Raw genomic sequence first — 27,430 nt, 5'->3', positions numbered from 1 at the left:
CGCCAGGGATCAGCCCCCATGGCTCAAACCCCTCCCACAGACCCCACCCAGCAACCCGAATCACGTCTCAGCATGAGACTTGGAGGAGACACACCTCCAAGCCATTCACCAGGGATCTGCCCCCATGGCTCAAACCCCTCTCACAGACCCCACCCAGCACCATGGATCACGTCTCAGCATGAGACTTGGAGGGGACACACATCTAAGCCATTCGCCAGGGATCAGCCCTCATGGCTCAAACCCCTCCCACAGACCCCACCCAGCACCGGGGATCACGTCTCAGCATGAGACTTGGAGGGGACACACATCCAAGCCATTTGCCAGGGATCAGCCCCCATGGCTCAAACCCCTCCCACAGACCCCATCCAGCACTGCGGATCACGTCTCAGCATGAGACTTGGAGGGGACACACATCCAAGACATTCGCCAGAGATCAGCCCCCATGGCTCAAACCCTTCCCACAGACCCCACCCGGCACCGCTTTATCCTTAAAAACAGAACAAGGAATGTAAACGCAAAACTGCCGTACAGCCTCGCCAGATCCCGGAAATCACCCGCACGTTCCTGTTCAGGTTAAACACGTAGACCCCCGCAGGCTGCAAGATTCAGAAACATTGACATGGGCCCCCTGGGTCCCAGAAAGCACCCCCCACGGTTCCTGTTCGGGGTAACCATGTGGACCCCTGCAGGCTGCAAGACTCAGAAACATCACTGGGACGTCCTTCTAGCCTGCAACCGTCTCCTGACCCTTGCAGGAGGACACACCTTTCTCCAAAGCTGACATGTCACAGAAGCTGCCCCGTCAGTGCTAAGACCGTGAATGTGCAGGTCCCCATGCTCTGAGCCGCACCAAGCATGAGCCTCTGCCTTTCTCCAGCATCTGTCACCCTGCCCCTCCCCGCCTTGACTGTGTCCTGCATTCACCTGAGCTGCTGTGGCTCCGGGACCGGGGCTACCTCTACCGCCGCATGCTGCCCTGTGGCCCCTCCTCGGTGGTCTGGCACTTCTCTTTCTAGTGCTGCTGCCTTCTGCTGTGTCTGCTGCTTGGCCTCCTCCGGGGAGCCCCGGATGCTCCCTACTAAGCATAAGCTGCTTCCCCCGGCCCTGTCCCCTCTGACTTCATGATGCACAAGCCAGGCAAAGCCTCAGCTTTTCCATTCGCTCCCGGCCTCGCACTGGGACAGCCTACAGCGGTCACCCCTCGAAGCCCCAGGAGGAACACCCACCCCAAGCATCCGGGCACTCCTTGCGCACTCCAGGGCCTCATTTTGGAATCAAAGCAGGTTTTATGGGTTACACAGACGAGCCTTAGAGCCGGGAAACGCAGTGGCTTCAGATGTGTTCACTGCCACATGGCATCGAGGGCAGGAGAGCAGAGGGCGCCTGGGCCTTGTCCACGTGTCCAAGGTGCACCGCCTCCATCATGCCGGCACCTGCAGTCAGTTGCTGTTTGCTGTCGGAGGTGGGGGGTGCTGGGCTCTCCACGGGCACACAGCCGGCAGCTGCTCTGCTCCCTGCCCTGACGGCGCAGGCTGTGCTCTGCTGGGAGCGAGGTGTGCTTGGCAGCGGCACTAGGACGGGTGGAAGTGGTGGTGGTGGTGGTGGTGGTGGTGCTCGTGGTGGTGATGGTGCTCGTGCCGCTGGATCACTGGCACCGCGTAGCCCTCTCCTGCTGGTGTGGGCGGCAGGTCCCGCACCACCTCGTGCTCCACTGTGGCAGGCTGGGCGTGTGGGGCCTTGAGTGGCGAGTGGCCCTCCCTGCCCTTTTGGCGGTACCGCTTGTGGCCGTAAGGTGGCGGTGGCGGCTGCAGGGGAGGCTGTGCGAAGTGGTGACCGTCCTGAGGGGCCTGGGGCGGGAGGACGGCCGGCAGGTAGTAGCTGAAGGCTTTCCCGGACTTGTTGCTGGCTGGCACCCCAGGCGGCTTCCCGGAGCCCTTGGGGGACTTGAGGAACTGCTTCTCCGGCCCCTTCAGCCGGGGCTGCGGGTCCAGGGCCCGGGCAGCAGGCTCCAAGGCTGGCACGACATGTTCCACCAGCACCTGCGACCTGCGGTGGTGCCCGGCATGTGTGTCCGGCTCCTGGGAGCGGGACCGGGCCTGGAGGTGCGAGGCCCTGCCCTGCGGCTCCTGCTTGGCTTGCACAGGAGGGGACCCTGCGGACACAGGTCAGAGTGTGAGGCCCTGGGAGTGCAGGCTCAGGTTCCCATCTCCTCAGAAACGGCCCAGGGCCCACTGGAAGAGCTGCACCAGGGGTCCCATCTGAGGCCAGCCTGTTAGCCAAGTCTGCAGTCAGACGGCCACCAGCCCTGAAGGGAAGGGGCCCGGTCACCAGGGGTGACCTGCCTGGCTCCACAGCTCCCCGCAAAGGCCGACTCCTCTAGCCTTGTCCCCACTGTGTGTCCTGGGAGCGGAGCTTCTCTTCTCGCACAGCTGAGACCCTGCCTGGGGCACCATGGCAGAAAGCCAGGTTACGTCAGGGAGAGCACCCCCAGGATTCGCATCCCCTAAACCCTCATTACAAAATAGATTCAAGAAGGACTCGACTGCCACCTTCACAACGTGCAGTGCGAGCCCTGTAGGGTGCAGCTCCTGTGCAAAGCATGGCCAAGGAGGGCAGGGTCAGCACACAGTACACCGAGCCCCCATGACCCCGATCCAGCTCCACCCCTCCTGCCCCTGGGGACTCCTGAAGCCGGGGTTATGAGAGGGACTTGGCCCCAGCCCTTGGGGAGTGGCCTGGGCTTTGGTCCAAGACTCTCCACGCAGGCCGCATGGGGGTGCTGCTGGTCGGAAATAAACGTGTGCTGGGCAGGCTGCCAGCTGTCCATGCTGCCTGCCATCCACACTGCCTGCTGTCCACACTGCCCGCCATCCACACTGCCCGCCATCCACACTGCCCGCCATCCACACTGCCCGCCATCCACACTGCCCGCCATCCACACTGCCCGCCATCCACACTGCCTGTTGTCCACACTGCCCGCCATCCACACTGCCCGCCATCCACACTGCCTGCCATCCACACTGCCCGCCATCCACACTGCCCGCCATCCACACTGCCCGCCATCCACACTGCCTGTTGTCCACACTGCCTCGCCATCCACACTGCCCGCCTGCCATCCACACTGCCCGCCTGCCATCCACACTGCCTGCTGTCCACACTGCCGGCCATCCACACTACTGGACGATTCCCTCTGCTGAGTGAGCCAGTGATTCCACCCTAAAATACTGACTTCTTACCCCAAGGCAGGGTTTCCTTGAATGCAAACCCAACGTCTTCCATCTCACTTTGAACCAGGCACCCCCCCGCCACATACACACACGTGGACAGGGTGCTCGCCTTGCTTTCGGGCGGCACCAACAGGTAGCCAGGAGGCAGCCACGACCAACAGGTAGCTGTGGAAGGACTTGGGTGCTGGGCAGGGCCCCCTGCACTCAGGGCTATGGGAATCAAGACCTTCGATGGGCACCCACAGCCGGGGCCTCACGCCCAGGGTGGCCTCCAGGACCTACCAGGGCCGAATCTGGACGTGTAGTTCTCAATCCCGGCGAGGTCCAGGTAGTGGTTTCTGCGCTCCGTGTTCTCGTCCACGCAGTAGGGCCCCCGCTCCGAGCAGGGCTGGGGGTCAGCGCTGGGCCTCCTGCATGGAGCACAGAGAAGGGCCTGAGCCCCGCACAGACTGGGCAGTGCACCCCTGATGACGGGGTGCCTACAGCAGGCGGCAGGGGTCCAGGGTGCATCCTGACCAGCACCCACCTCCTCGCAGAGCAGGAAGAAGAGTGGACGACTGGGCACAGACACAGTCAAGTGCCTTCCAGAGAAACAAGGTCATGGCCGACCCCCAGAACCCTGTGATCTCCGTCCCAGGCACCAGAGCCACAGGTGCTCTAGGGAGCGGCTCATGCTGTAATGGCCCCTGGTCACCACTCTGGGACCACTGTAGCCACTGCACCAGCCACTCCCCAGCCACCCAGCCACCCCCAGCCACGCCTGAGCCATCCCCAGCCACTACCCCAGCCACCCCCAACCACTGCCCCAGCCACCCCCAACCACTGCCCCAGCCACCCTCAGCCACTGCCCCAGCCACCCTCAGCCACTGCCCCAGCCACCCCCAACCACTGCCCCAGCCACCCTCAGCCACTGCCCCAGCCACCCCCAACCACTGCCCCAGCCAACCCCAGCCCTGTTGCCCCCAAAGCTGCTGAGTGGAGGCACAGGGAGCCACAGTGAGCCACAGCAAGTCCAGACTGAGGGTGTCAAGGCCACTGTGGCTGCTGCCCCTCAAAGCCCTCTGCTCAGACAGACTCAGGGGCCCAGCTTAGCCAGGGTGCCGGATGCTGGAAGGGCCCCTGCCCCACAGTGCTGCCGGACCATTTGCCCCCAGCAGGTCTGACCTAGAGGATGGTGTGTGGCCTGTGGCCTGCAGGAAGCAGGGGTGTGGCCAGGGTGCCCCCGCCTAAGGCACAGCCCCACCCTGGCGCCCCAGCCCTCACCTGACGTGTGCAGACAACCTCCTGTCGGCCACCCTTGGCTCCTCTGCCAGTTCACCCTCCATCCTGCAACGGGTGGGCTCCCGGTCTGAAAGGGGGGATCCTGCCATCACTCACTCCCTCCCTCCTTCATTCAGCACTCACTCATTCACTCATTCGTTCACTCATTCATTAACTCACTCACTCACTCATTCATTAACTCACTCACTGGTTTACTCATTAACTCACTGGTTCACTCACTGGTTCACTCATTCATTAACTCACTCGTTCACTCATTCATTAACTCACTCATTCACTCATTAACTCACTCGTTCACTCATTCATTAACTCACTAGTTCATTCATTAACTCAATCACTCATTCACTCATTCATTAACTCACTCACTGGTTTACTCATTAACTCACTGGTTCACTCATTAACTCACTGGTTCACTCATTAACTCACTGGTTCACTCATTCATTAACTCACTCCTTCACTCATTAACACACTCGTTCACTCATTCATTAACTCACTGGTTCATTCATTAACTCAATCACTCATTCACTCATTCATTAACTCACTCATTGGTTCACTCATTCATTAACTCACTCGTTTACTCATTCATTAACTCACTGGTTCACTCATTAACTCACTGGTTCACTCATTCATGAACTCAATCACTCATTCACTCATTCATTAACTCACTTGTTCACTCATTCATTAACTCACTTGTTCACTCATTAACTCACTCACTCGTTCACTCATTCATTAATCTGCTTACTCACTCACCCACTTACTCTCTCACTCACCTAATTACTCATTCACTCACTCACCCATCCATTCACCCACTCACTCCTCCATCCACTCACTTGTCCCTCCCTGTCCCCTGCATACAGCTTAGGCCCCTGCCAATGTTGGGTAGGGTCCTCTGTGTGTGCCCAGGCCTCACTCACCCTGGCCAGCAGGAGGACCCTCCTTCCTCTTGCTGGAGGGCTCGGGGCTGACGGTTAGCTTCACACGGAGGGTCTTGCTGCTGCCCGAGGAGTGGTTGACTGAGGCATCCACGACCTCATAGATGGTGTGCATGAGGCTGGACATGTCCTGGGGCCCAGCATCAGTTTCACTGACAGAGCAGACCCCAGGGGATGCCACCCACCCTCCCTGCCAGAAAACACACCCAGCCCCTGCCCCTTCCTGCGCCATCCTTGCAGCCACCAACAGACCTCAGGGACCAACATAGGCATCTTCTCTGAGCAGCCTGGGTCTGCCCAGGTGGACCTGAGGGCAGCCTTGCAGTGTGGGAAGCACAGCCACAGAAATGGGCGGCGCAGGCTCGGCCCAGAAACACACATGAACCGGGCCCTGGGGAGACGCAAGCTCAGCTGGCATGAGGACCTTGCAGCAGGCAGGTCCCCTCGTGCCCCTTGAGGTATCGCGAGACCAGCACAGTCTGTCTGCCCCATCTGTCTACCACTGGGCCCTGCGCGGCCCTTCCTGTGGACCTGACGCAAATACAACTCACTTACCTCCCTGGTGACCTTCCCGCAGTTGTCAAAGTCATAGAGTGTGAACGTCCACTCCTGGCGGTCGTCCTCCTCCACCGAGACATCGCACTGGAGTGCCTGCAGGGGGACATGGGGGCCGGGACCTCGCCTCCTACCCACGCCAACATGCCCAACTCCACAGGGGGAAGGATCTTCTGGGGCCTTTCCCAGGGGTTCCTCATGCCAGCTGGGAAAGGGGGAGCCTAGAAGGCAGCGTGGCTGGAGCCCAAGCCCTGGAACCAGCAGCTCCTTTCTTGCCCAGCTCCAGCCCTCCTTGGGGGAAACCCAGCTTTGTGCCCCGTGATTCGGTTCCCCCACAGTGACACCTATCTCAGCTCATGCAAGCACTCCACGTCACCCAGAAGGAGAAGAGGACACGCTGGCTGTCAAGTGTTGTCAATTCCAGAAATCATGACTGGACACAGAGACCCCACTCCTCCCTGAGCCCTCCCGGGAAACGGAAGCCCCGTGCTCTGCCTCCAGCGGGCAGGGAGTCGGGCTGTCCGTCAAGTCAGCTTTGGCATTACTCCTGTAGTGCTAAGGACACCAAGGCTGGGAACGTGGCTCAAGTTATTTAATGTCAAACCAGTCAGTTTTGGCCAAATTCACAGCAACATCCCACACTCTCTGGCTCCTGATGACTTTGGCTGCATATTCGAGCTCTGCTTCAATGCTTTAAACGGGGTAAACTGTGGGGAAGACTGAGTGAACTACGCAGTGTCCACAGATGCCCATTTCAGGGCAACACATGCCTGTCCCGGAGCCCCCGGCCCCAGGGACGTGTTCCCGCAAGTGAGGCCGGAGAGAGACCCACGTCAATGTTGAGGCGCTGCCCGCCCGGTCCTCGAGGGCCCTCGCGGTTTGCTGCCCTTTCTCCGTCATCTGCGCTGAGTTGTTGTCCCGGGTGCTCGCGGCCCTCAGCTTTCTCAGGGGGGAGTGCCACTAGGGGGACAAGAGGTGGCGAAGGGGCTGGCAGAGGGGACATGGAGGATGTGGCCCGCCGTTGGGGGGCCCTCGCTGCCCTCCCCTCACCACACCATGATCCTGCCCAGACGGGCCTGAGCCGAGAGCCCGATCTCGGGACCCCTGCGGAGGGGAGGGAGGCCCCATCCCAGCCAGCCACAGCCGGGTGCGCCCTCCTCTCACCAGCCCACGGTGGCCCCCGACTGCAACCACCACCTCGGAGCTGGGGGTGCAGCAGACTCCGAGGAGCACAGATAGGGGAAGACAGCCTGGGCCTCCAGGAGACGCTCCCTGTGTCATCATCGGCCCCCTCCCCATAGACACAGTCCCTACGGCCCTCCACTCCAGAATCCTAGCACTGAGCCCGCAGGCCATGCAGGCCACCTGTGCACTGAGTGTGTCAACAGGCAGCCCCCTCCCCCCAGCCTCTAGGAAGGATGGATGAACAGCCCTCTGGTTTCTGGGGCACAATTATTCCATTATTCTCCGGCACTTGCAAGCTGCATCCCCAGGATAGGAGCGTGGGCCTGTCCGGGCTCAGCACCTGCAGACAAGTGCCTGTCGAGCCTGAGCTGGGATGATGCCCTGGGCCTGCCTTCCCACTGAGGGGGTCTTGGTGCCTCTCGTGGCTTCAGCAGCCATCCGAAGGTGGCCCTGCTTGCTGGCCTCCCAGCACCCTCCCACAGACCCACAGGTAAGCCAAGTGCTGACCTGCCACGTGCCACAGGTAGGACTGGTGCCACTGAGGTGCACACGCGTGGCAGTGACTTAGGCTGGGCCAGCATCTCACGCATCCTCCGAGCCAGGACTAACTTGAAAATTCACAGGTCACCTTTATACAGAGCCACCCCCATCCACAAACACAGGCTCACAGAGAATCCAAACACATTAAGGTAATGCTTAGGGCTCTGGCCATGGGATGGGCCTTTTTCATCTCTGCTGCCAGATCCCAGCTGCCAGTCCAGCGAGGACCCTGTGAGTTGTACTGCCAAGCACTTTTTAAGAACAAAGTGTGTCTAAGCCTGGGAAGTGCCCCTCGCTCCGCACACGGGGCTGTTTTAAGGGTGGTTTTTGGCGTTGCCTTGGTACGGGATGAAGTCTGCAAGTTTGGGGAGGGAGGACTGCGGGAGCTGCACTCACCCTCTAGGGGACACTGGTCCTCCCGGAAAGGCTCCTCCTTGGGGTCCCCACTGGGCAGCTCCTGCAGGAAGAACGGGGTAGTCAGCGGCCACATAGCTCAGTGGGCAGGCGGGGGAGACGGGCAGGAGCTCTAGGCGGCTGGACTGGAGCCTGACACTCGCCTCAGGCCTCCAGGGACATCTCAATCTCTGGGTCCAGAAACACCAACCCTTTGTGCCCCACTCAGCCTCAGATTTTAGGAAGCAAAACACACAGACATTCCCGTGTTGTCAAGTTCCTCAAAGCATTTCCAGGTGGAAGACACAGCTGCCTGGAACGACCCCTTCAGTCAGTCCTGCCCGGGGAATCCCCCTGGCCAGGGCCCCCAAGCTGGATTACCCTAAATGCAAGAGGAGACACGCCTGCCCCTTTGCTCTGGGGCCTGCTCCCAGCACTGCCCACTGGAGCCTGACACAAGGACTCCAGCCGCTGCCCGCATGGCTGCCCAGGACCCCAGTGTGCCTCTTCTAGGGCTGCCAGCCGAGACCAGTTATGGAAAATGGGGAAAAACTTCAAACACATCCCAGTGGTGTTTCAGCTGAGCCGAAGCTCACGTGGTTCTCCTGAACAATCTACAGCCTTGAGGACACGGAGAAGGAGACGGACTATGGCCAGGGCAGGGGACTTGTGCAGTAGTGCAGGTGCAGAGCCCCTCAGCCCAGCACTCACTGCCCTGGAGCATTTCCTGAGAGCAGGCAGCTCTCGGGCAGGCTGGCTGGAGGGACGGGCAGCTGTGTTTCTGCTTCTGATTCCAGGTCCCTGGAAAGCCGTGGAGAGCCCGCAAAGAGACACAGCACGGAGCTGAGTCCCGTCCACCCAGACGGCCAGAGCCTGACCCTGGAGATGACTTTGGTGCCGAGTTGGTGTCTCCGTGGGTGGACACAAGGCCCCAGGGCTGCCCAGCTGGGACTGCCCTCACGGTCCCCATGGCTTCATCCTTTCCTCCTGACCGGGAGTCATGTGCCCTTCATCTCTTCTGACCTCCTATGGGGCTGCCTGCCCAGCTGGGGTCCCTAGGGTTCCTGGAGTCTGGCCCAGGCAGGAGGCTGAGCGGGGTCACCCTCGAGGGCACCTGGACCCCCCCAAGCGCCACCTGCCACCGTGGTCATTGGCCAGGGTCCAAGCAGGGTATGGTGGAAGGTTCCAGGCTGGCCAGCTGCCACCCTGGACCTTGAGCCGGGAGAGAGGGACCAGACCCCCATCCACACATGGGCACTAAGGTGACACTGCTGAGGCTGAATATTGTTGAGTCAGACCCAGGCCCCCAGCCCTCCTTGTGGCTGAGCCAAGGGCCCCCCGGAGCTGAGGTCTCCTGCTGGCCGCCCAGGGAAGTGCCAAGGCAGGGTGGGCAGCTCCCAGCGGGAGGCAGGAGAGCTTGCCCTCATTTTAATAAGAAACAAAACAGCTGATTATTAAAAAGTAGGCCTCCCTCCTGGGGGCTGCAGTCCCCACATTCCAGGACTGGCTGCTGCAGCCTGAGGGGCCCTCGTACATCCGCACAGCAGGGAGGCACCGCTGCGAGGGAAAAGCTCTGTCCAGGTGGATGCTGGCATAAAACCAAATCATCTCTAAAACCCAGGCTGTGGTTATTTACTTATTTTTTCAAAATCAGAATAATGGGTGAGGCTGCAGTCGTAGGCTTCCGTGGAGTGCAGAGCAGTGCCCAGAGCCCCAGAGGTGCAGCCCCCATGGGCACAGCATCCTTGTGGGAAGGACCGGGTGCCAGGAGCTCCACAGCCCCTCAGGTGGACTCGTCCAGATGCTTGGAAGCGGCTGCCGACAGAAATGGTGTCATAAGGGCAGCCAAGGCCACCAACGCCCAGGCTGAGGGATGCAGGCACTGTCACTGCGGAGGGCTGGTAAGGAGGGGAAAGTGACCCTAAATGCTGAGGTGGGCGCCCCGAGGCATCCCTGTCCACCCTTGGGAGCTCCAGCCCAGACCTTCTCTTCTGGGATGTGGGGAGGGTGCAGGGGACCTGCCTGGTGAAGCCCCCAGGGTTCTCAGTGCCTCCCCCACCACAATCCCCCCTCAGGCACCCAGTTCACCTTCCATCAGACCAGCAGGCAGAGCTCAGGCCTCCTGCATGGTGCTGGGTGCCCAGAGCCTCCTTACAGACAGCAGTAAGGTGCCCTGGGGCCTGAGGGCCGACGCGCACAGCATTCCTTGCTAAAGAGCCTTAACTGAAGTCACTCATGGAGGCCACATCGCTGCCCAGATGAGGGGCAGCAGCAGTGACTTCCTGGAAACTGCCAGAACCCAGAGGAGCTGGAGGTGCAGTGGCTCCTGAGGACGGGCAGCCAGGTGGCGGGTTGGACAGGGTGGAGTATTTTTTAAGGGATTTTTAAGTGTTTCCCATGATTTGCTGAAAATGTCAAATGAGAAACAGCGCATCACGCACTCCACGTATGAAGTTAATACAGTGAAAATGCAAACGCGGCCCGTGCCATGTTTCTAAAAATTCTGAGCGCACTTGGGGGGGATTTCACCGGTTACAGACAGGAGTCTAAATGCACGGGGTGGCAGGAGGAGGGGCACAGCTGTTTAAGACAGAATCCGCACAGACCCGTGGTTTGATGTCTGGAAACGCTCCCTGCGCTACACCAACCAGCCAAGCTACAATAACCAACCAAAACTGTAATAACCAACCAAAACTACACCACTTAGCCAATACTACACCAACCAGCTCATGACTGAGTTCCTAACACAGAGGAAAATCCCATTAAAATATCCACTTATACCTCAGCCCTAGAATTCTCAGCCCTAGAATTCTCAGCCCTAGAATTCTCAGCGCTCGAATGCACAGTGTTTTTTTCTAAGACCCAAGTCAACAGCTACCTCTGAGATGCAGGGAGGATCAAACGGGGAAAAAACAAGCATCTGCAGTCAAAGCCACTCCGGTCTCTGTGGCTGGTGATTTCATCAAATCCGTCCTGGTTGCATAAAACTGCCCTTTAATCTACGCTGCCTCGGTTAACTAGAAGGCCAAGAGCTTTAATTCCAACTTATAAAACCTGCCCCCGGGCCGCTGGCCAGATGTGCGGCCCCTCCCCACTGGGGAGACTTCCTGAGAGGCCAAGTCCACACACGGGATCCCAGCAGGCCTGGCCCAACGTGTCCCGGCACCCACCAAAGCCTCAGCTTCCCAGGGCGGGCACCCCTCCCTGAGATGCGGCCCCCACCTGGCCTCGCCCTCCCGAGGACCCACCCCACCCTCACTCCCTCTGGCCCTGTCCCCAGCGAGACCCTCCTGTGACCCCCCAACCTGTTCTGCCCCCTCTTCCTGTCTCCGCTGCACTTCCGGTTTGGGGTGCCTGGGCACCTCCTCTAGCCTGTCCCACTGCCCTGCATCCCTGAGAACCCTCCATGTCAGCAGGGACCCCACGGCTGGCCTGCAGACCTCCCCATGCCTGTTGTCCCCTCCCGCCCACGGCATCCTCCTGCGATGGCCCCTCGGAGGACAGGGAACCCGACCGTGGGCCTGCCCCGTGGGGCCTCATCCCATAAGGACAGCAGCCACACATGCCTGAGCGCTCAACCCCACTCCCGCACTCGGCATCACCTCAGACTTGGGAGAAGGGTCTGACCCCAGCCCACGGAGGCCTCCGGGACCAGAGCCCACAGCCTCGCACCTGCATGAGCGGCAGGCATCTGTCACACGGCGTCGACAACAGGCGGCCTTTGCTTCAGGTCCCATGGCCCTATGGGATGCTCGGGAAGGCCACCCTGGTCTGTGAGCCAACCACCCCGAGACCACCGTCCACGTCCCCGCCATGACAGTGAGGACATCTGCTCCCCGCCACAGGCACCAGGCTGAGTGCTTCATCCTCCCAGCACCCAGCCCCTGTCCTGGTCCCAGCCCAGACGGTAAGATGCAAACCACAGCCTCCACAGGTGGCCAGGCACGAAGAGACTCTCACAAAACCTCAACTCCCAGCTTCCTTGGAAAAGTCAAAAGGAGCGTGTTCCCCGTGTGCCAGCGCTCGGCAGCACCCAGCCGCTGGAGCACCACTGCCCCCCAGAGCCACCCCGTCTGTCAGAACCCCTGCAGGGCCTCCAGGCAGCTGCACCACAGGTATCATCCTGGTGGCCTTCAACCTGGAAGTGCCGGTGCAGGCGCCTCTGGGAGCCACCTGGAGTGGGTGATGTCCTCTTCCGAGTGGACAGGTGGGCACGGCCAGGCACCTTTCCCAGGTCTTGCAAATGCAAGGAGGCGCTGTCCCCTCCTGGGCCTCGTGAGGGCAGCTGTTGGCCACAGCCCTGGTGGAACGCCCAGTGGGAAGCACACAGGTGGTCCACAGTGAAGTCACGGCCCTCTGGGTCACGACCTAAGCCCTGGTCTAGGGTTCTGGAAATACCAACCCCGACAAAAACAGGCAAAGGCCATGGCGTGTCCAGGAGGCCAGGCTGGGAGCAGCCCCTGGAGCCCAACGTCTCCCCACGAGTTGGGAGGGTGGAGGTGATGGGAGCCGAGGCAGAGGAGAGGGAGTGGGGAGGGAGGAGACAGACAGAGAGGAAGGCTTCAGAGAACTGGGTGGGCGTGTCGGACAGCATTTTCCAGACCTTGGGGCTCCCGGGTCCCTCTGGAGTGGGTGTGGAGCCCCAAGTCTGGGCGTTATCCAGAAGGCGCAGCTCCTGCACCGCCCAACGCAGGACGGGCCACTCCTACAGCTTCCATCGCTACTAGCAGCACCTGGCGCCCCTGGATCTATAGGCACCTCCCGGCAGGCACCCCGGCTCCCCAGCGCCTCGGCCACCTTGCACTGTGGTGGGGACAGCCCTGTCGGGTGGAGCCCCTGGCTCGAAGTTTCTGCCACTGGGGAAATGGCCTCAGTGCACCTCCCTGTCCTTGGCACGTCAAGAAGTGGTTCTGGCGCTGCGCCCAGGGGGCCTCCAGCTGAAAAGGGCCGGGGCGACAGCCTGGCCCATGTCCTGCGCTCATTGCCGCCACCCCTGTGGCCACCCTGTTCTGCAGGGCTAATTCTACAAACTGGGCTGCCAGGCCCAAGGCTGCCAGAATTACGGGGCTGTCGTGGCATCGAGGGCTGGTTTGTGGGGCTCAAGCAGGATGCCAGGTGGTGAGGAGCGAAGTGGGGGCCTGCCAGGCTTGGGCTGCAGCCACTGCCGCCTCAGGGCACTCAGGAGGCACCTGGAGTGCGGCTGGGCAGGACCAAGGCCACGTCCAGGCCAGCAGTGACCTCCTGCCTCAGGGGCTGTGAGGACGCTGGACGTGGTGGGATGAAGTGAGTGCCCGGCAGGCGGCTCAGGGAGGGGAGCTTTGGGCACACGGGCTGGAGCTAGGCCTCTCAGGAAAAGGCTGAGGGTGATGTTTGGATCCCAAGGAACCCAAAGGGCTGGGACACCCACAGCAGGTGGGAAGAGCAGGGACAACAGGCTGGGACACCCACAGCAGATGGGAAGAGCAGGGACAAAGGGCAGGGACAACAGGCTGGGACACCCACAGCAGATGGGAAGAGCAGGGACAAAGGGCTGGGACACCCATAGTGGGTGGAAAGGGCAGGGACAACAGGCTGGGACACCCACAGCAGATGGGAAGAGCAGGGACAGAGGGCTGGGACACCTCACAGCGGGTGGGAAGAGCAGGGACAAAGGGCTGCGACACCCACAGCAGGTGGGAAGAGCAGGGACAGGGATAGCACCACTGGCAACTGGTGGACAGGGGCCAGCAAGGTCAAGGGTGCAGGCTCTGGGGCTGAAGGACAGCAAGTACCCCGTTTCGGCTGGCGGTAGGGGGAGGGTGGGAGGGCACCTTATGAGACCAGGTGGAAGATGAGGCCAGCAGGAAACGGAAGGAGGCCGGGGGTTGATCACAGCAGGCTGCAGGCGGCCCTGGGGGAGGGGCCCGGAGCAGCAGGCAGAGGGCCTGGGGCCTGGTGGGGGGCAGTGGTTTCCAAGGCTCTTTAAATGCAAAGACCACCACCCCATCCGCCTCCTCCCTGCTGGGAGCTCAGATGCAAAGATGCCTCTCCAAAATGTCACCGTGGGAGGGGGGAAGCTGCCACCAGCGTCTGCGGAAGAGTGTTTTCTTACAAGGAGGTGCTGGGGGCCCACTTCTGCCGGCCGCCGTGGGATGGAATTTGACTTCAAGGTGATCTGCCAGCGCGCCTGTCTGGAAACCCCGCAGCCGGCTTTGAAGTCAAAGTCTTGGTTTCAATGGCTAAACAGTTTCAGATGTGACAATGTAGTTTTATGGGCTTAATAATTCCGACACATGTGCAGCTGGGGCCCAGGGAGGCTACAGCAACATGGCGTGCCAGTTCCTTCCAGGCTGTGCTTGCTATTCTGAACTTCTGGTTCTAAAGTGAAAGATTTAAGGACTATGAGACTGAGTCCCTGTGGGGAGGGGCTGAGGGGGGCTGGGGTGGGTGGGTGGGGGGAGGGGCGGGGGGCCGGGTCGGCGGGAGGAGCGGAGGGGCTGGGAGGTGGGGGGCCGGGTGGTGGGGAGGGGCGGGGGGACCGGGCAGGGGAGCCGGGCTTCCCACGTAAGCCCTAGATACATTCAGATGGAGCCTCCATGTCTGAGAGGCATTTGCAGATTTTGCCCATCGGTTCTTCTGGGTTAGGACTGATTTGAGAGATCTTTTAACAACCACATGTGAAATTTATATCTAGAAAAGCAGTAACTTTGGGGTCAAAAGGTCTCCTAAAATATTCAGATGTCCTCATAAGCCAGAGTTCTGCTGCGACTTAACTTCCTGTAAGACCAGAAAATAGAAATGTTTCTGCCTCCCTCTTCATCCTGCCTCACAGCAGCTTTTCATCATCTGGATTGTTTAAATGGGAAAACATGTGAAGGTACCACACTACCCATGCCCCTCACTCCCTCCCTACAGGGCTTTTGTGTTGGCATCTGCCCCCTCACCCAGTAAACACCCTAAGCCCAGGGAGGGTCTCTGCAGGGCCCACCCCTGCCACGAGGGTGGATGCTCAGCCTAAGGGGACGACTGACCACACCAAGGGGTCAAGGGGCACCCAGCCCAACCCACGGGGCATCCTTACAAGTGGAAGTGAAGAGATGAGTTACAGGGACAGGCCCAGAGCTGCCCTGCCCATGAAATTAACCCCAACATAAAACACATGCAGAAAAAAAAAAATGACAAGCAACACGTGGTCAGCGAGACCCGGCTTTACAACCAGGCAGCTGAGCTTCCCTCTCCCCACGCTTGGAGAGAGGGACTCAGGGAGCACTTTACCCGCACTAACCGACGCCGACGGGAGGGGGAAGCCGTGAGCGCCACTGGGCCCACACCTTGGCTCAGGAATGGGAACCCACAGCCCTCCCAGAGTCTCCATCGTCAGCCAGGTGTGGCTGAGGCTGAGCAGGGCGACCAGGGGCCGGGGGTGGAGAGCGGGTACCTTGAAATGAAATGTTTTCAGCTCAAGTATTAAATACAGACCTACATACATGTGTGTGTAACCTGTATATATGTATGTATACATGTGTGTACTCACATATGTGAACATATCATATATACACCTACATATACATGTGTGCCTCTGCCCACATAATAGAGGCGTGATCATAAACTCTGCCGAAACTTTATTCCCTGCCTTCAACTCTCAGCATCCTGAAGTGCTGACACTAAATGTTAGACAACCATTTCACAACTCATCTGCAGGTCTGATTTTCTTCTCCCAGTCATGCCTGCTACTGTCTTTGTCTTCAGAGCTAACGATCCCCAATGTCACAGAAAAAGGAAAACCAAGGGTGACTGACCTTCTAAATTCAGCTGCCACCCTCAGCTTACCATCCAGGCCGCAGAACACACAAAATAAAACCATGACTCAGGCCCTGAGCTTCCGAACTGCTGCACCCTCGACCGCCCCACTCAGAAGAGGCTGAATTCCACCGGGATTGAAAGCAGACCCGAATCCACTTCCCTTCTATCTGAATTCTTCCCCAGGAAAAACCCACTGGACGTTTTTGTTTTCTTTCATTCATATTAAAGCCTCATGTTTCCTATTTCAAAGGAAGATTAATTCCAAAGCTGGAAAGAACCCTGCTGTGTTTCAGGGATTTTTTTCTAATTTGGAAGACACCGTATGTGGACATGCAACGTCGACGTCCTTACCAGAGAGAAACAGCGGAAGATGCTGGTTGAGGGGTTTATATTTGATTACAGCTCCAGACCCTGGGGACTGAGCTACTCAAACAAGTAATCAAGGCCTTTTGTCTCTCTAAAGCGCCCCCGTTGCATGCCCTGCACACGACAATCTCAGAACCTCCATGCGGGCCCTGCTGTGGCTGGTGAGGGGCTCCACGAGATGAAAGGAAGGCCCGGCACCCACCAGCGGCTTTGCTATTGGCAGAGGCTGCAGAGGGCTCTAGGGGCAGGGGCTATGCCTGGCAGCTGCCGTCCACACAAGCCACAGCCCACTCTCAGGGGAGAGCGGTGAGAACCCACTCGTGAGAGGTAAGAAGTGTTCAGAGGAGACCACGCGCATCTTTGTTACGGGACACACAATCTCGTCTCAGGAAGGGCGTCGGACCCAAGGCCCGGAGGCTGCAGGGTTCTCGGGATGAGCTCTGAGGCGCACACAAAGCCACCCTTGCAGCACGTCTTGGGGTCACTCCAAACGCGAAAGAGGAGGAGCTGGCACAGGGGATGCCGATGGGGGATATAATTGGCAGGGGAGGTGCAGGCAGCCAGGACCATTGCCCCGATCACTAGAGCTAGAGGCAATCACAGCCCCGCCACGGGGACAGTGGGAAGGCGACGCTCTGGCCTGGTCGCTATGCCCTTTGACCCAGGACTCACCAACAGGGCTCTGAGTTTCCCAGACTGTGCTGTGGACAGAGGCGTAACGCCCCACCTGCTGCTCCCCAAGACGCCCCAAAGCAGGGATGGTGCTCTCCGCCCTTTCGGAGGCCAAGGATGTTCCTCCCCGTGGGCCCAGCTTGCGCCACACTCTCCCCACGACAGGCAAACAGACCCCAAGAATGGGCCTCTGGGGCGGGTGGTTGGCATGGACGGGGCTCCCCTCACACACAAGATGCCTCCAAGCAAGGCCTGGCAGGGTCCTGACCACCGACCAGAAGCATCCAGGCCACCTCTGTGCTCCGGCCTTGCGCCTTTCTGCTGGGCTCGGCTCAGCCTGTGGGCAGCTGCCAGTTCTTGCCACCTCTCCCTGTCACCCTGAGGACCAGGGGGCCGGGCGTCACCATCTGAGCGCAAACCCCCAAGTCGCCCTGTGACCAGTCTCTCCCAACACACGAGCCCGCTGCCACCTAAAACGTGTCTCAGGCCTGGAAAAGCTCATGAAATACCTGCAAGCGCCTTCCCCAGGCCCACGTCCGCTTTGTTTTACAGAAAACCTAAATCACTTTCAACAAATCAATGGGAGGAGAGGAAAGGCCAGAAGCCCCTGCTAGTGGCTTCACCTGCTCCACAGATGGGAAGGACGGGGCTTGAGCCCGAGGAACGTGGCTCGCAGGGTGGGTGGGGGTCCTCCACCCCGAAGTGTCACCCGAGGGTCGTCCGGCAGGTCTGCAGCTGTGGTGCTCCTCACAGACACCAGGTCTGGCCTCCCACAGCACAGAGACCAGTGCACGCCTGTAGGCTGTGCCTGTGGCTCCTTCTAGGCAGAGGGAGATGGGTGGGGGCCGCCATTCTTCTTCCTCCGCTGTGTCTCCCGCAGCCCCCGCCTGCTACCATCCCGTCCTCCAGGCCTACTCCTGCCTCAGGGCGTTTGCACTGGCTGCCCAGCCTGGAAGCCTCTGGGGGGCCACGCTTCCTCCATGCCTCCTCACCACACACTGTCCTGACGCCCACGTCAAGTGGCAGCCCCCACCCCTGCCCAGCCTCTCTCACACCCCAGCACCACAGGCCCTGCACCCCAGCCCGGCCTCTCTCACACCCCAGCACCACAGGCCCTGCACCCCTGCCTGGCCTCTCCCACACTCCAGCCCAGCCTCTCTCACACCCCAGCACCACAGGCCCTGCACCCATGCCCGGCCTCACCAGCACCGCAGCACCCAGGGCCTTCCAGGCCTTCCTTCCAGCAACCACTGTCCGGTTCTCCCAGCATCCAGAGAGCAGCTCAGGCCCTGGGGCAGCAGGGCGGCCCGGTGGTGGGGGTGCGGGCTCTGGGAGGGACTTCTGATTTGGGGTCCTGGCTCCGGGACTCAGCCCTTCTGTTTTTGTTTCCTCCTTTTGAGGGGGTACCCAGGATAAGCCTGCGACAAACAGAGGTGCAGGTCCTGCTCTGTCCAGCAGCACAAGGCAAAGACAGCCCCGGAATCCCACGGCCGGAAGCCTACAGCAACATTCTTTCGTGTTACACCACAGCCCTCAGGAGCAAAATCAGGGCCACTGAAATAGCCCCTGCTCCAGCTGTCTGGGGTTGGCTGGTCTCAGGCATGAGTGGCTGCCCTGAAAGGTGCAGGGCACACGGACCTGGCCATTGGCCTGGCGGGGCCCTCGGGACAGCTGAGCTGGGTGCACCTGGGCAGCCAAGAGAGCAGGCAGTGATGGCGGGCAGAGGGACGTGGGGTGACGCTGAGGCCCAGACGCCAGCCACAGAGGGCCAGGCTACCCACGTCCCGGGGCAGCAGGGAGGCCACCAGGGGCGGCAGCTTTGCACCATGTCCAGGCAGGTCCTGGTGAGAAGTAGGATGAGGTCGGCTCTGTTATCCTTTGTGGGAACGAGGATGGGGTTGGCTCTGTTACCCTTTGTGGGAATGAGAGTGAGGTTGGCTCTGTTATTTGTGGAAACGAGGATGGGGTAGGCTCTGTTATCCAAAAACAGCTGTAGCTCTTGTCACGTCCCCCTTAGCAGATGTGAGAGGCCTCGTCCTAGAAGTAGGTCCACGCAGGACCACGGCCTTAAGGGCAGGTGGGAGCCCTGGAGGGTCCTGCCAGCTGCCAACGTGAGTGCCACGGAACCTCACCGGAGATAGCAAGGTTTCCATCGGCCTCTGGCAAGGCTCTCAGTCCAAATCCGCCAAGACACTTACTATTAAAATAATCTCCAATTTGAATGTTTGTATTACAGTATTTGGTACTTTTTAGCTTCTCTGATTTTGGTGCTTAAAACTATTTACGATTTCCTTGGAAAATTCTGCAGAACAAAAGGAAAACAAACCCTCCCCCTCCAGCTGCCGAGGGCTGGCCATCACCGCCAGTGAATTCCAGCTCTGCGCAGCACAGGATCAAACAGACCCAATTTGTTTAACGCCAGCGTGAAAGGCTGCCAGAGGGTGCCCTGCCAAGTATTTGCCAACATGAAAGCAGATTAAAGCTCCCATCAGCTTGCATGGGTGCAGCTCGCCGTGAGAGCGGATCGGGGTCTCTGCAAGGCTCCTGTCCCAGCACGTCCAGGCTTCACAGCCCAGAGGTGGCGGCCAGAGCAGCGGTGCTGACCCTGGTCAGCACCGTGTGTCCCTCCAGGCCAGCACCATGAGCTCCGCCCCATGATGGGGAGTGTCCGGTGTGTGGGGGGATCCTGCTACCTGGGCAGACCCCTCTCACACACCTTCGCCTTCTGCCCCCCATGGTTCTGGCGTTAACCCAGCAGCCCTGTGGGAAAGGCTCCTTCCGTACCTCCAGGGACAGCTGACGGTCATGATCTGTGACAGACGACGGCTCAGAAGGTGGCAGGGACTGAAAGCTCTGGAGCCCTTGGAACTGATTAGGGGTCCTGGGCTCGGGACTCCTCCCCATGTTCAGGAAGGCAAGTCCAACAGGAGAGGGGCCACGGCTGGTAAGACCTGTGAGAGGATGGAGCCACAGGAACCCTCCAGCATGAGTGCCCCAGGACGCAGCACAGGCCCCCTTGGGTTCCGCACATGGACAGGCCGATCTGCAGTCCTGCTGGGAGCAGCCCACCCTGAAATGCCGGCAGCAGCATGAACGGGCAGGACCGCCCCTAAATGCTGACCTCACCCCAGCAGGGGCTCCTGCTTCCTCCTGCTTCCTGATGCTTTTGAGGCTTCCCCAACTCCCTAGGGGTGTCATAGGCCTTTCGTCATAACCCAGGGAGTTTCTGATGCAGGCATCTGTCTGAGAGCCCTGCAGGAAGGATACAGGGCTCAGCCTCCAGAGCTCCAGGGACCCAGTGTCTTGGCAGGTAGCTGTCCACAAATTCTGGGGTAGGCTGGGCAACTCCAAATTCAGGTGTGTCTGGCCTCAAGAACTACTGCTTCCATAAAGTCCGTAAAGTGTGGCTTTGCCAACTCAAGAACAGCAGCCGGGAGGCCAGAGGCTTCCTCTCTACAGGAAGGACGGTGGACCCCACTCCCACCCACTGGCCTCTGCTCCCACCACGCCTGGCCACACTAGGGAGGCTGTGGGCACTGCCAACCAGTGAGAGCTTGCTGACAGCTCAGATGACTGTGCAGCACGGGTCAGGCCCACAGCATCCTGGCACAAGCTCACAGCCTCACGCACCCCTCTGGCTTGCAGCACCCCAGCACTTGGGGCAAAAGGCCAGGAAGGGGCCCGGCCACACCTGGCTGCTCTCCAGGTGGCCCTCGCTGCCTGGCCTTATGGAGCGTGGAGCTGTCCCTTTCGTCTTTCCTCGCAGGACCACAAGGGGAAGCAGGCGGCCCAGGCACGAGGGATGTGGCCAGGCTGTGAGTGGCAGCACCGGGTCCGGAGCCGGGTCCAGAGGCTGTCGAGCCACCCTGCAAGCCGCCACTGCTAATGATGGGATGACAGAAACCTGGTGCTGGCGAGGGGCCACACGTAAAACGGCCATATGGTGGCTCCCAACTATGGTCTTTGAGCAGGACTTCGTTCACAGCCTCTGTCGGGACCGACCAGGTGGATATCCATTGGCCGCAAAGCGGGGGTGGAGGACAGGAGCCCTTGGCCCAGACTCCTGGCCCCCTAAGAAATAGAAACAGCCGAACCCCCAACCCTAGCCTAGACAGGACAGTGGCAAGGTGCGTGTTTCCCCCAGTCGGGGCCTGGACCTGGGGCGGCCACGGACTTACTGCCTGCTCCAGCCAGCTCTGAACAAGCGGTGGCCACCCAGGGGCAAAGGAGAGCCAGCCACTCCTACAAGGCAGATGAAACTGCACTTCCAATCTCACCATCACCTTGCTGCTCACACGGGAGGCGTGCACAGCAGGGGCCCAGTGCCCCGAAGGGCACTCGTGGATGGGTACTCGAGACGGCCCTGCCCCTTTCTGGCACAACTGCCTCGGCTGGCACCAGCCACAGTTCCTGCGGCTCCCAGGAGTCGCATGTGCGTCTGATGGACCCCCAACCCCCTAAAGCAGGTCTGGGCGACCCGAAGCTGCAGGGCTGATGATTGGTTTCCGAGGATTGCAAACCAGCCTGGGTTCTTTAAGAAAAGGAAAGATGTAAGCTCTTCAGCCAAAACAAGATGAAAACCTCAAAGGAATTCAAATTACTCAGCCACAAGTAGGAAGGAAGGACGGAGCAGCACCAGGCTTCCCGTGGTGGTTCAGCCCACTGAGGAGGGCAGGGCGCAGCCGCCTGTCTTCTTTCACCTACAGAAATCTAAAACTTCAGCTCATTCAGCAGCAAAATGGGCAGTTTTAGCTTCAGGAAGCTGTTTTGGAAGTCCAGGGGTGACAGCTGCCCCAGATGGCCTGTGAAACCCCCAGCTCCAGCCCAAGGCCCTGTGGCAGGGATGCTCTGTGCTCCAGGGCCTCCATCCAGACACCTGCCTGGTCCATGTGCAGGGCTTCTCAGGATGCACTTCACAGCGCACTTCACAGACGCAGGTGCCGACATGGAGAACGCACACCTGCACTGTCCAGGTGCAGTGACCCGGGCGGGCAGGACCATGCCACTGGCCAGCCTCCGGCCTCCACCATGAGCAACACAGATCCACTGGCCCAGCCTCATGGCCAGGCACCAGCAGCAGCCTCTCCCAGTCAGCACCCTAGAGCCCCTGCTGCAGGACAGGGGATGCCTGCAGCTTGGTGGAGAGCTGGGGTGCACACACGGCCCTCAGTGGCCCCAGGGCCCAGGCTGGTGCAGAAACTACATACATGGTGTCCAGCCCGTCCCATGGCTCTCAGGTGCTGGACATCAGGTGCCATGCCCAGAGGTGACCTCGACGCCTCCCACGACAAGGAGGGATGGCCAGGTGGCCCGGCAACTCCCTTCGGCTCCCTCTGTGCCTGAGCCTCTGTGCATGTCTGTGCTGGCCTCGCCGCATGGCCGGGCCACATCCCAGGGTAGGAACACGGCTGCCTGTACCCAAGGGCCAGGCACACAGAGGGCACCAAAAAGAAAGCAAAGGGTAGCCACAATGCACTGCAGCTGCCGCCGGCTCTGACCCAAGGCCCCACGTGGGCCTCAGCTCCATGAGGACACAGGGTCCCGGAACACGAGTCACGTAAGACAGAAGGTTGGTCCTCAGAGTCTGTGCTGGAGGCACCCCCAGGCGCCCATGCTCCCTTTGGAGGCTGCTGTATTCCTGGACATCTTGGAGTGGCTTGCACCCCCCAAATGCAGAGCTGGCTGGACTGGGCACCCACAACCTCTCCTTCTGTGTGGCACGTGGCCGAGCACCAAGCAGAGTATGGTCCATGCTGCCTTGTCTCTGGGCACACGTGCACTGGCCCGAGTCTCTCCTGCAAATGTGTATCTTGCCCCCACCCTGCATCTCTGTGTTGATGTGGTAGTGTCCAGACTGTGCTTGAAGCCATGAAGAATTTCCCAGCATCTTCTACAAGAAACTGCTCCCACTGACGGAGAACTGAGCATCCCACTGCCACATCCAGCTCTCTGGCCCCACAGAGGACAGGTGAGCGCTGGCTCCTGGGTGGCCAGGAGGGGCAGGGAAGGGGCGGCCCCATCCCTGCCTCCGGGGGAAGGCCAGCTGCAGGCATATGAGCCTCTAGGGTGCTGTGGCTGGCTCCAGTCGGAAGGCATCAAGCCATGTAGTGGGGCTGAGCCCCCAGTTCCTGTGAGCAAGGCCATGCTAAGGGCAGATGGAGTTTGCTGCTGGAAGCCAGAGGCCAGTGCAGGTGAAGGCCTGGGCCCTGGCCTGGAGCTCAGCCCTGGACAAAGCCAGCAGGTCTTGCGACTGTGGTCCTCCTGGCTCCCTTCCAGGAAACATGTACCATGTTGGCACACTCAGAAGCGCCGTGGCATGGGGGTGGGACCGCCGAGTGCATCCTGTAAGCTGGGACCTGCCCTAGACGGGCCAATCAGAGCCGTGCCTGCTGCCTCCTGCAGATGTGGGCAAGAGCCCCCCCCGTGCAGGCCAGGGCCTGGCTGGTCTGTCACGAGTGTTTGCTACAATGCTGCCTCTGGAGTTAGCCCCAGCACACCTTCCTCAGCACTACTTCATGGAAGTCTGTGTTCCATTCACAACAACATTCCAGTTAACAGTGACTCTTGTCTTCAGAACCGTTTTCCGCCAGCCTCAGGGAGTGCTGTGGAAATTAAAGCTAGTCCTGCAGACCAGATGGTGAGGGTGAGTGCGCAGGGGCAGCCTGTTCCCAGGACTGAAGCCATCCTCCCCGCAGTCACTACCACTTTTAAAAACAGCCACACAAGTGCGCTGCCACCATGGCACCACTCCTCACCCACGCACATCTCCAGGGACTCCGGATCCCTCACAATTGACTCTCTAGACCTTCATGGCACCGTCACCAGCAATCCTATGGCCCTGGCCCTTCAGGGACAGTCGGTGATGAAGCCATGCAGGTCCCACCAAAAGCAAAGTGTGGCGCTCCGCAGAGTCGCCAGGGAGAGCCACGTCGGGGGTGCAGACACACACCTGTCTGGGAAAGTGCTGCTCTTGGTGTTTCCAGACACTTACAGAGGCAGGAGCCAGCATTGCTCACAGGGAATTAATAATGGCCAATCTCATTTGTGTTATTCTGGGGGCTGGGGAGAGAGGGCAGGTTGGAGGTCTTGGCTCTTAGTGCACCCAATCTCCACAGGGTTCTCTGCCAGCGTTCTGTGGCACCCAGAATGCCTCGCACAGAACCAGGAGGTGGACTTTGGAGAAGGGAAGGAGTGAGTCCTCTCGCTGGCCCCAGCCAGGCATCACGAGGGGTGCCCTGGGTGACCCAGGACTGGCCCTCCTCAGTGGATACCACCTGGGAGGACAAGGACGATGGGCGAGGCTCTGGACAACACAAAGAAGAAGGTGAGAGCCAGAGGGATGCTGGACTCAACACCTAATTTTTGGCCGGACACTTTGCTGTGGTGGCCGCGGCTCTCCTGGACCTGGGTAGGATCTGTTGCGGGGGTCACGGCTGCCAGGTGAGAGGAATGGCAATGTGGCAGGGAGGGCACCTGGCCAGGTGAGGGCGCACCTGGGCCCTGGGGTCTCCATGCCAGGTGGGAGGAGTCATGGCCAGAGGCGGAAAATACAGAAAGGCAGCACTTTTGTCTGAAAGCTGAAATGTGTTTAATTCACAGGACAGCCTTTGATTTTGAGTTTGTTCATTTTAACTCAGAAAGGAGTTTTCTTTCATGAAATGACGGCAAAATTAGAAGGTAACAATCCAAGCAAGCCCCAACCCCCAAGCTAGTCTCTAAAGAAAATGTCCCAGTGTAGAGTGGCACGTCTAAACGCCCACGAGCAGCCCTCATGCTGACATCGTAGCCACATGGGGAGCACCTGCATTTTACAGAGCGCACCAGCCTCGCCCCATGGCCCTGGGAGCTGCACTTCACGGCGAGGGCACTGGCTCAGGGATTTTAAGGTGCCGCGCCTCCCAGGGAGAAGACCCCAGGCCGGCGGGCCAATGGACAGGGGCCGGCCAAAGCCCTGACCACGAGAGAGGTGAATGCCCGCCCTCCCCAGGTGCTCACATCACTGACTAATCATACCAGGAGAACCCGGCTGCTAAGTAGCACCATCCACTCACCAGCAAGCCCCTATGCAAATGTAACTGGCAGAGAGAGCCAGATTGGGGCAGGGACAGCTCCCTGGATGACCTCACCCTGGTCTCCCTATCCCAGATGGAGGCTCACAGGACCACCCAAGTTACTGTACCTTACAGCGTGCTTCCCACCATCACAGGCATTGGATGGTCACTCTCAGGAAGCACCAATCCTAACTCTATTGCGTGTTAATTTCCAAGCAGACCTAAGCCCCTTCTCAAGACAGAGCTGCAGAAAATGTCTCCGAACACACCCAGAGCTTTTTTAATCAACTGCCAAAAGAATGTCTTTCCAAAAAGGAAACTGACTGGGTGACCCAGCATGTTCTGTGTCTGGGGACCTCTGGGGACAGTAGGGGAGGAAGCAGGTGGCAAGTGTGGGCCTGGCCACCTGGTGGGGCTGTCTACACCGATCCAGTTCACACTGACACTGATGACCATCAAATGTTAGCTTTCTCACGCTCAGCAAACATACAGGTCTAATTTACCCCAGACCTGGACAGTTCTCTGCTCCTGGACACAGCACCTTCCTCACCCACCCTCAGGGCCACCTGGGTCCTGAGCCAGCCTTGCAGTCTGTGCAGCCTTGCCACAACTGTGCAGACGTCCCTCTGTCTCCTGAGCCTCTAGCAAGCCTGTGGTCACCCCTCCCAGAGATGGGAGGCACCGCGGCCTCTGACTCTGGCCATGTTTGCTGACTGAGCACTGAGGCTATGGCCAGTGATGCCCCAGGCCTGTAGCTCCCACCCCTCCTCCAGCTCCTCCAGCCAGGGTACTGCACTCCCGCTCCCCAGGACCCCAAGCCCGGGACGTCTAGGTCCAGCCCCTCCCACTCGCCCAGCTCCTCCAGCCCGAAACATGGAGCCCCCACACCGCCCCGCCCCGGCCTAGGACAAGGAAATTCCGATTCCCCCAACCGCCACCCAGCATGGGACACCAGCAAGGCCTCGCCCCACGGGAGCCCCGGACGTCCTGGAGGCTGGGGAGGGACTGGCTCTCCTGGCCCCCCGGTCACTCGTGCGGCCATGGCGGCCCACGTCTCGCCTGTCCGCGGGCGGGCACCAGGAACAGCTCTGACACCGCTCCCTGCCCCCGGGCGGGTGCGCAGCGCGACCCCAGCCGTCGCCCCGCCGCCTACCTGCTTGTCCCGCGCGCGCCGCTCCGCTTCCTCCGCGCCTTTGCGGCCGCTCGCGTACGCGGACGCCACGAAGCTGTCCCCTGTGGCCCGGGGGCGGACGCGCGGGAAACCCGCACCGAGGAGGGAAAGAGACGCGCCGTGAGCCCCGCGAGCGCTGCGCCTTCGCTGTGTCCCTATCGCCTGGAGACCGCGCAGGGCAGGCGTGGGGGTCCCGCGCGCTCCTGGAGACCCGAGGCCCCGTCCCCCCACCGCTGACTCCAGAACAGGACGCGCGCGGGCTCCTGGCTCTGAGGGTCCCGGCCGGGGTCGCCGTCCCCCGCCCCGCCCGTCCGCTCACCTTCCGGACTCTCTCTCCGCTTGCGGGCGGCAGCGGCTGCGGAACGGCGGGGCGCGGGGAGAGGAAAACGACAGTGAGAGGCGGCCCTACGCCCGCCCGCCCTCCCGCCCTCCCGGCCCGCGGCTCACCGTGCTTCGACTGCAGTTTCCCCATCGCCGCCGCCGCGCCCCGCCGGGCCCCGCGCTCAGGTGCAGGGCTCAGTTCTGGAGCCGGGGCCGGGAGCCCGCGGGGGCCGCATGGGCCGGGAGCAAGCTAGGGTTCCGGTAGGAGGTGAGGGAAGATGGCTCCACGCCGCGCGGGGGCCGGGGAAGCCAGGGGGCGCCAGGTGTGGCCGCAGGGCGGAGGTGGGGGCCACCGGGCGGAGGGCGCACAGACAGCAACGGCAGCGACGGCGGCCCGGCTCCCTCTGAGCGCGTGCGCCCGCGCCAGGGCTTTAACCGCGGCCCCCGCAGCGCCCCCGGCGGCCGCTGCCCGCAGCGCATCGGCCTCGACCCCCGTCCCCAGCCCGGAGCCTCACCAGCGTGGAGGACCCGGCCCGGCCACCCGTGAGGGCGGTCAGGTGCTGCAGCGGAGCCTGGCGGGAGTCAGCTCTGACCCCTCACCAGGCCGTCCTGGGTCAAGGGATCCCCAATTCCAGAGGAGCCTGAGGGCCCCTCCCTTTGAAGGGGAGGACCCGCCTCCCTTGGCTGCTGGAGAGGGGGTGGGGGTGTGGGCAGCCCAAAGGCGGGTGGTCTCCGTGCAGGACTAGATACCCGCCCTCTCCTGGCGCTCCAAATTGATGAAGAACCAGCGTTGGTCTCCCCTGGCTGGAAGGTCCCTGCACCCCCTCACTTTGTCCTTGGTTTGAGCAGGGTCTCCTCCGACCTGTGCCTTGAGGGTGTAGGAGCCTCCCAGGAGCCCCAAGCCTGGCCACCTGCGCTGCCTCCTCCACGTGTTCAACTCAGTGGCTTCAGCTGCTA

At 60.7% G+C, this 27,430-nt stretch overlaps 1 protein-coding gene across 1 annotated transcript; it reads right to left on the bottom strand.

The window, feature by feature from the left end:
* Window positions 1-1,262: 1,262 nt before the first annotated feature.
* NKD2 (NKD inhibitor of WNT signaling pathway 2) lies at window positions 1,263-26,879 on the bottom strand. The gene is made up of 10 exons (XM_030813772.1): window positions 26,600-26,879; window positions 26,472-26,507; window positions 26,135-26,214; window positions 8,114-8,174; window positions 6,825-6,952; window positions 5,993-6,088; window positions 5,420-5,567; window positions 4,491-4,575; window positions 3,510-3,637; window positions 1,263-2,152 (listed from the first exon to the last, which is right to left on the bottom strand). Exons 1-10 carry the CDS (start codon window positions 26,622-26,624, stop codon window positions 1,572-1,574), a joined length of 1,368 nt encoding a protein of 455 aa, XP_030669632.1. The 5' UTR covers window positions 26,625-26,879; the 3' UTR covers window positions 1,263-1,571.
* Window positions 26,880-27,430: the final 551 nt, after the last annotated feature.

This window comes from Nomascus leucogenys, chromosome 6, assembly GCF_006542625.1.
Source record: "Nomascus leucogenys isolate Asia chromosome 6, Asia_NLE_v1, whole genome shotgun sequence".
Taxonomy (NCBI): domain Eukaryota; kingdom Metazoa; phylum Chordata; class Mammalia; order Primates; family Hylobatidae; genus Nomascus; species Nomascus leucogenys.
Note: the sequence above shows the minus strand (reverse complement) of the source record. Positions and strands in the feature narration are given on the sequence as shown.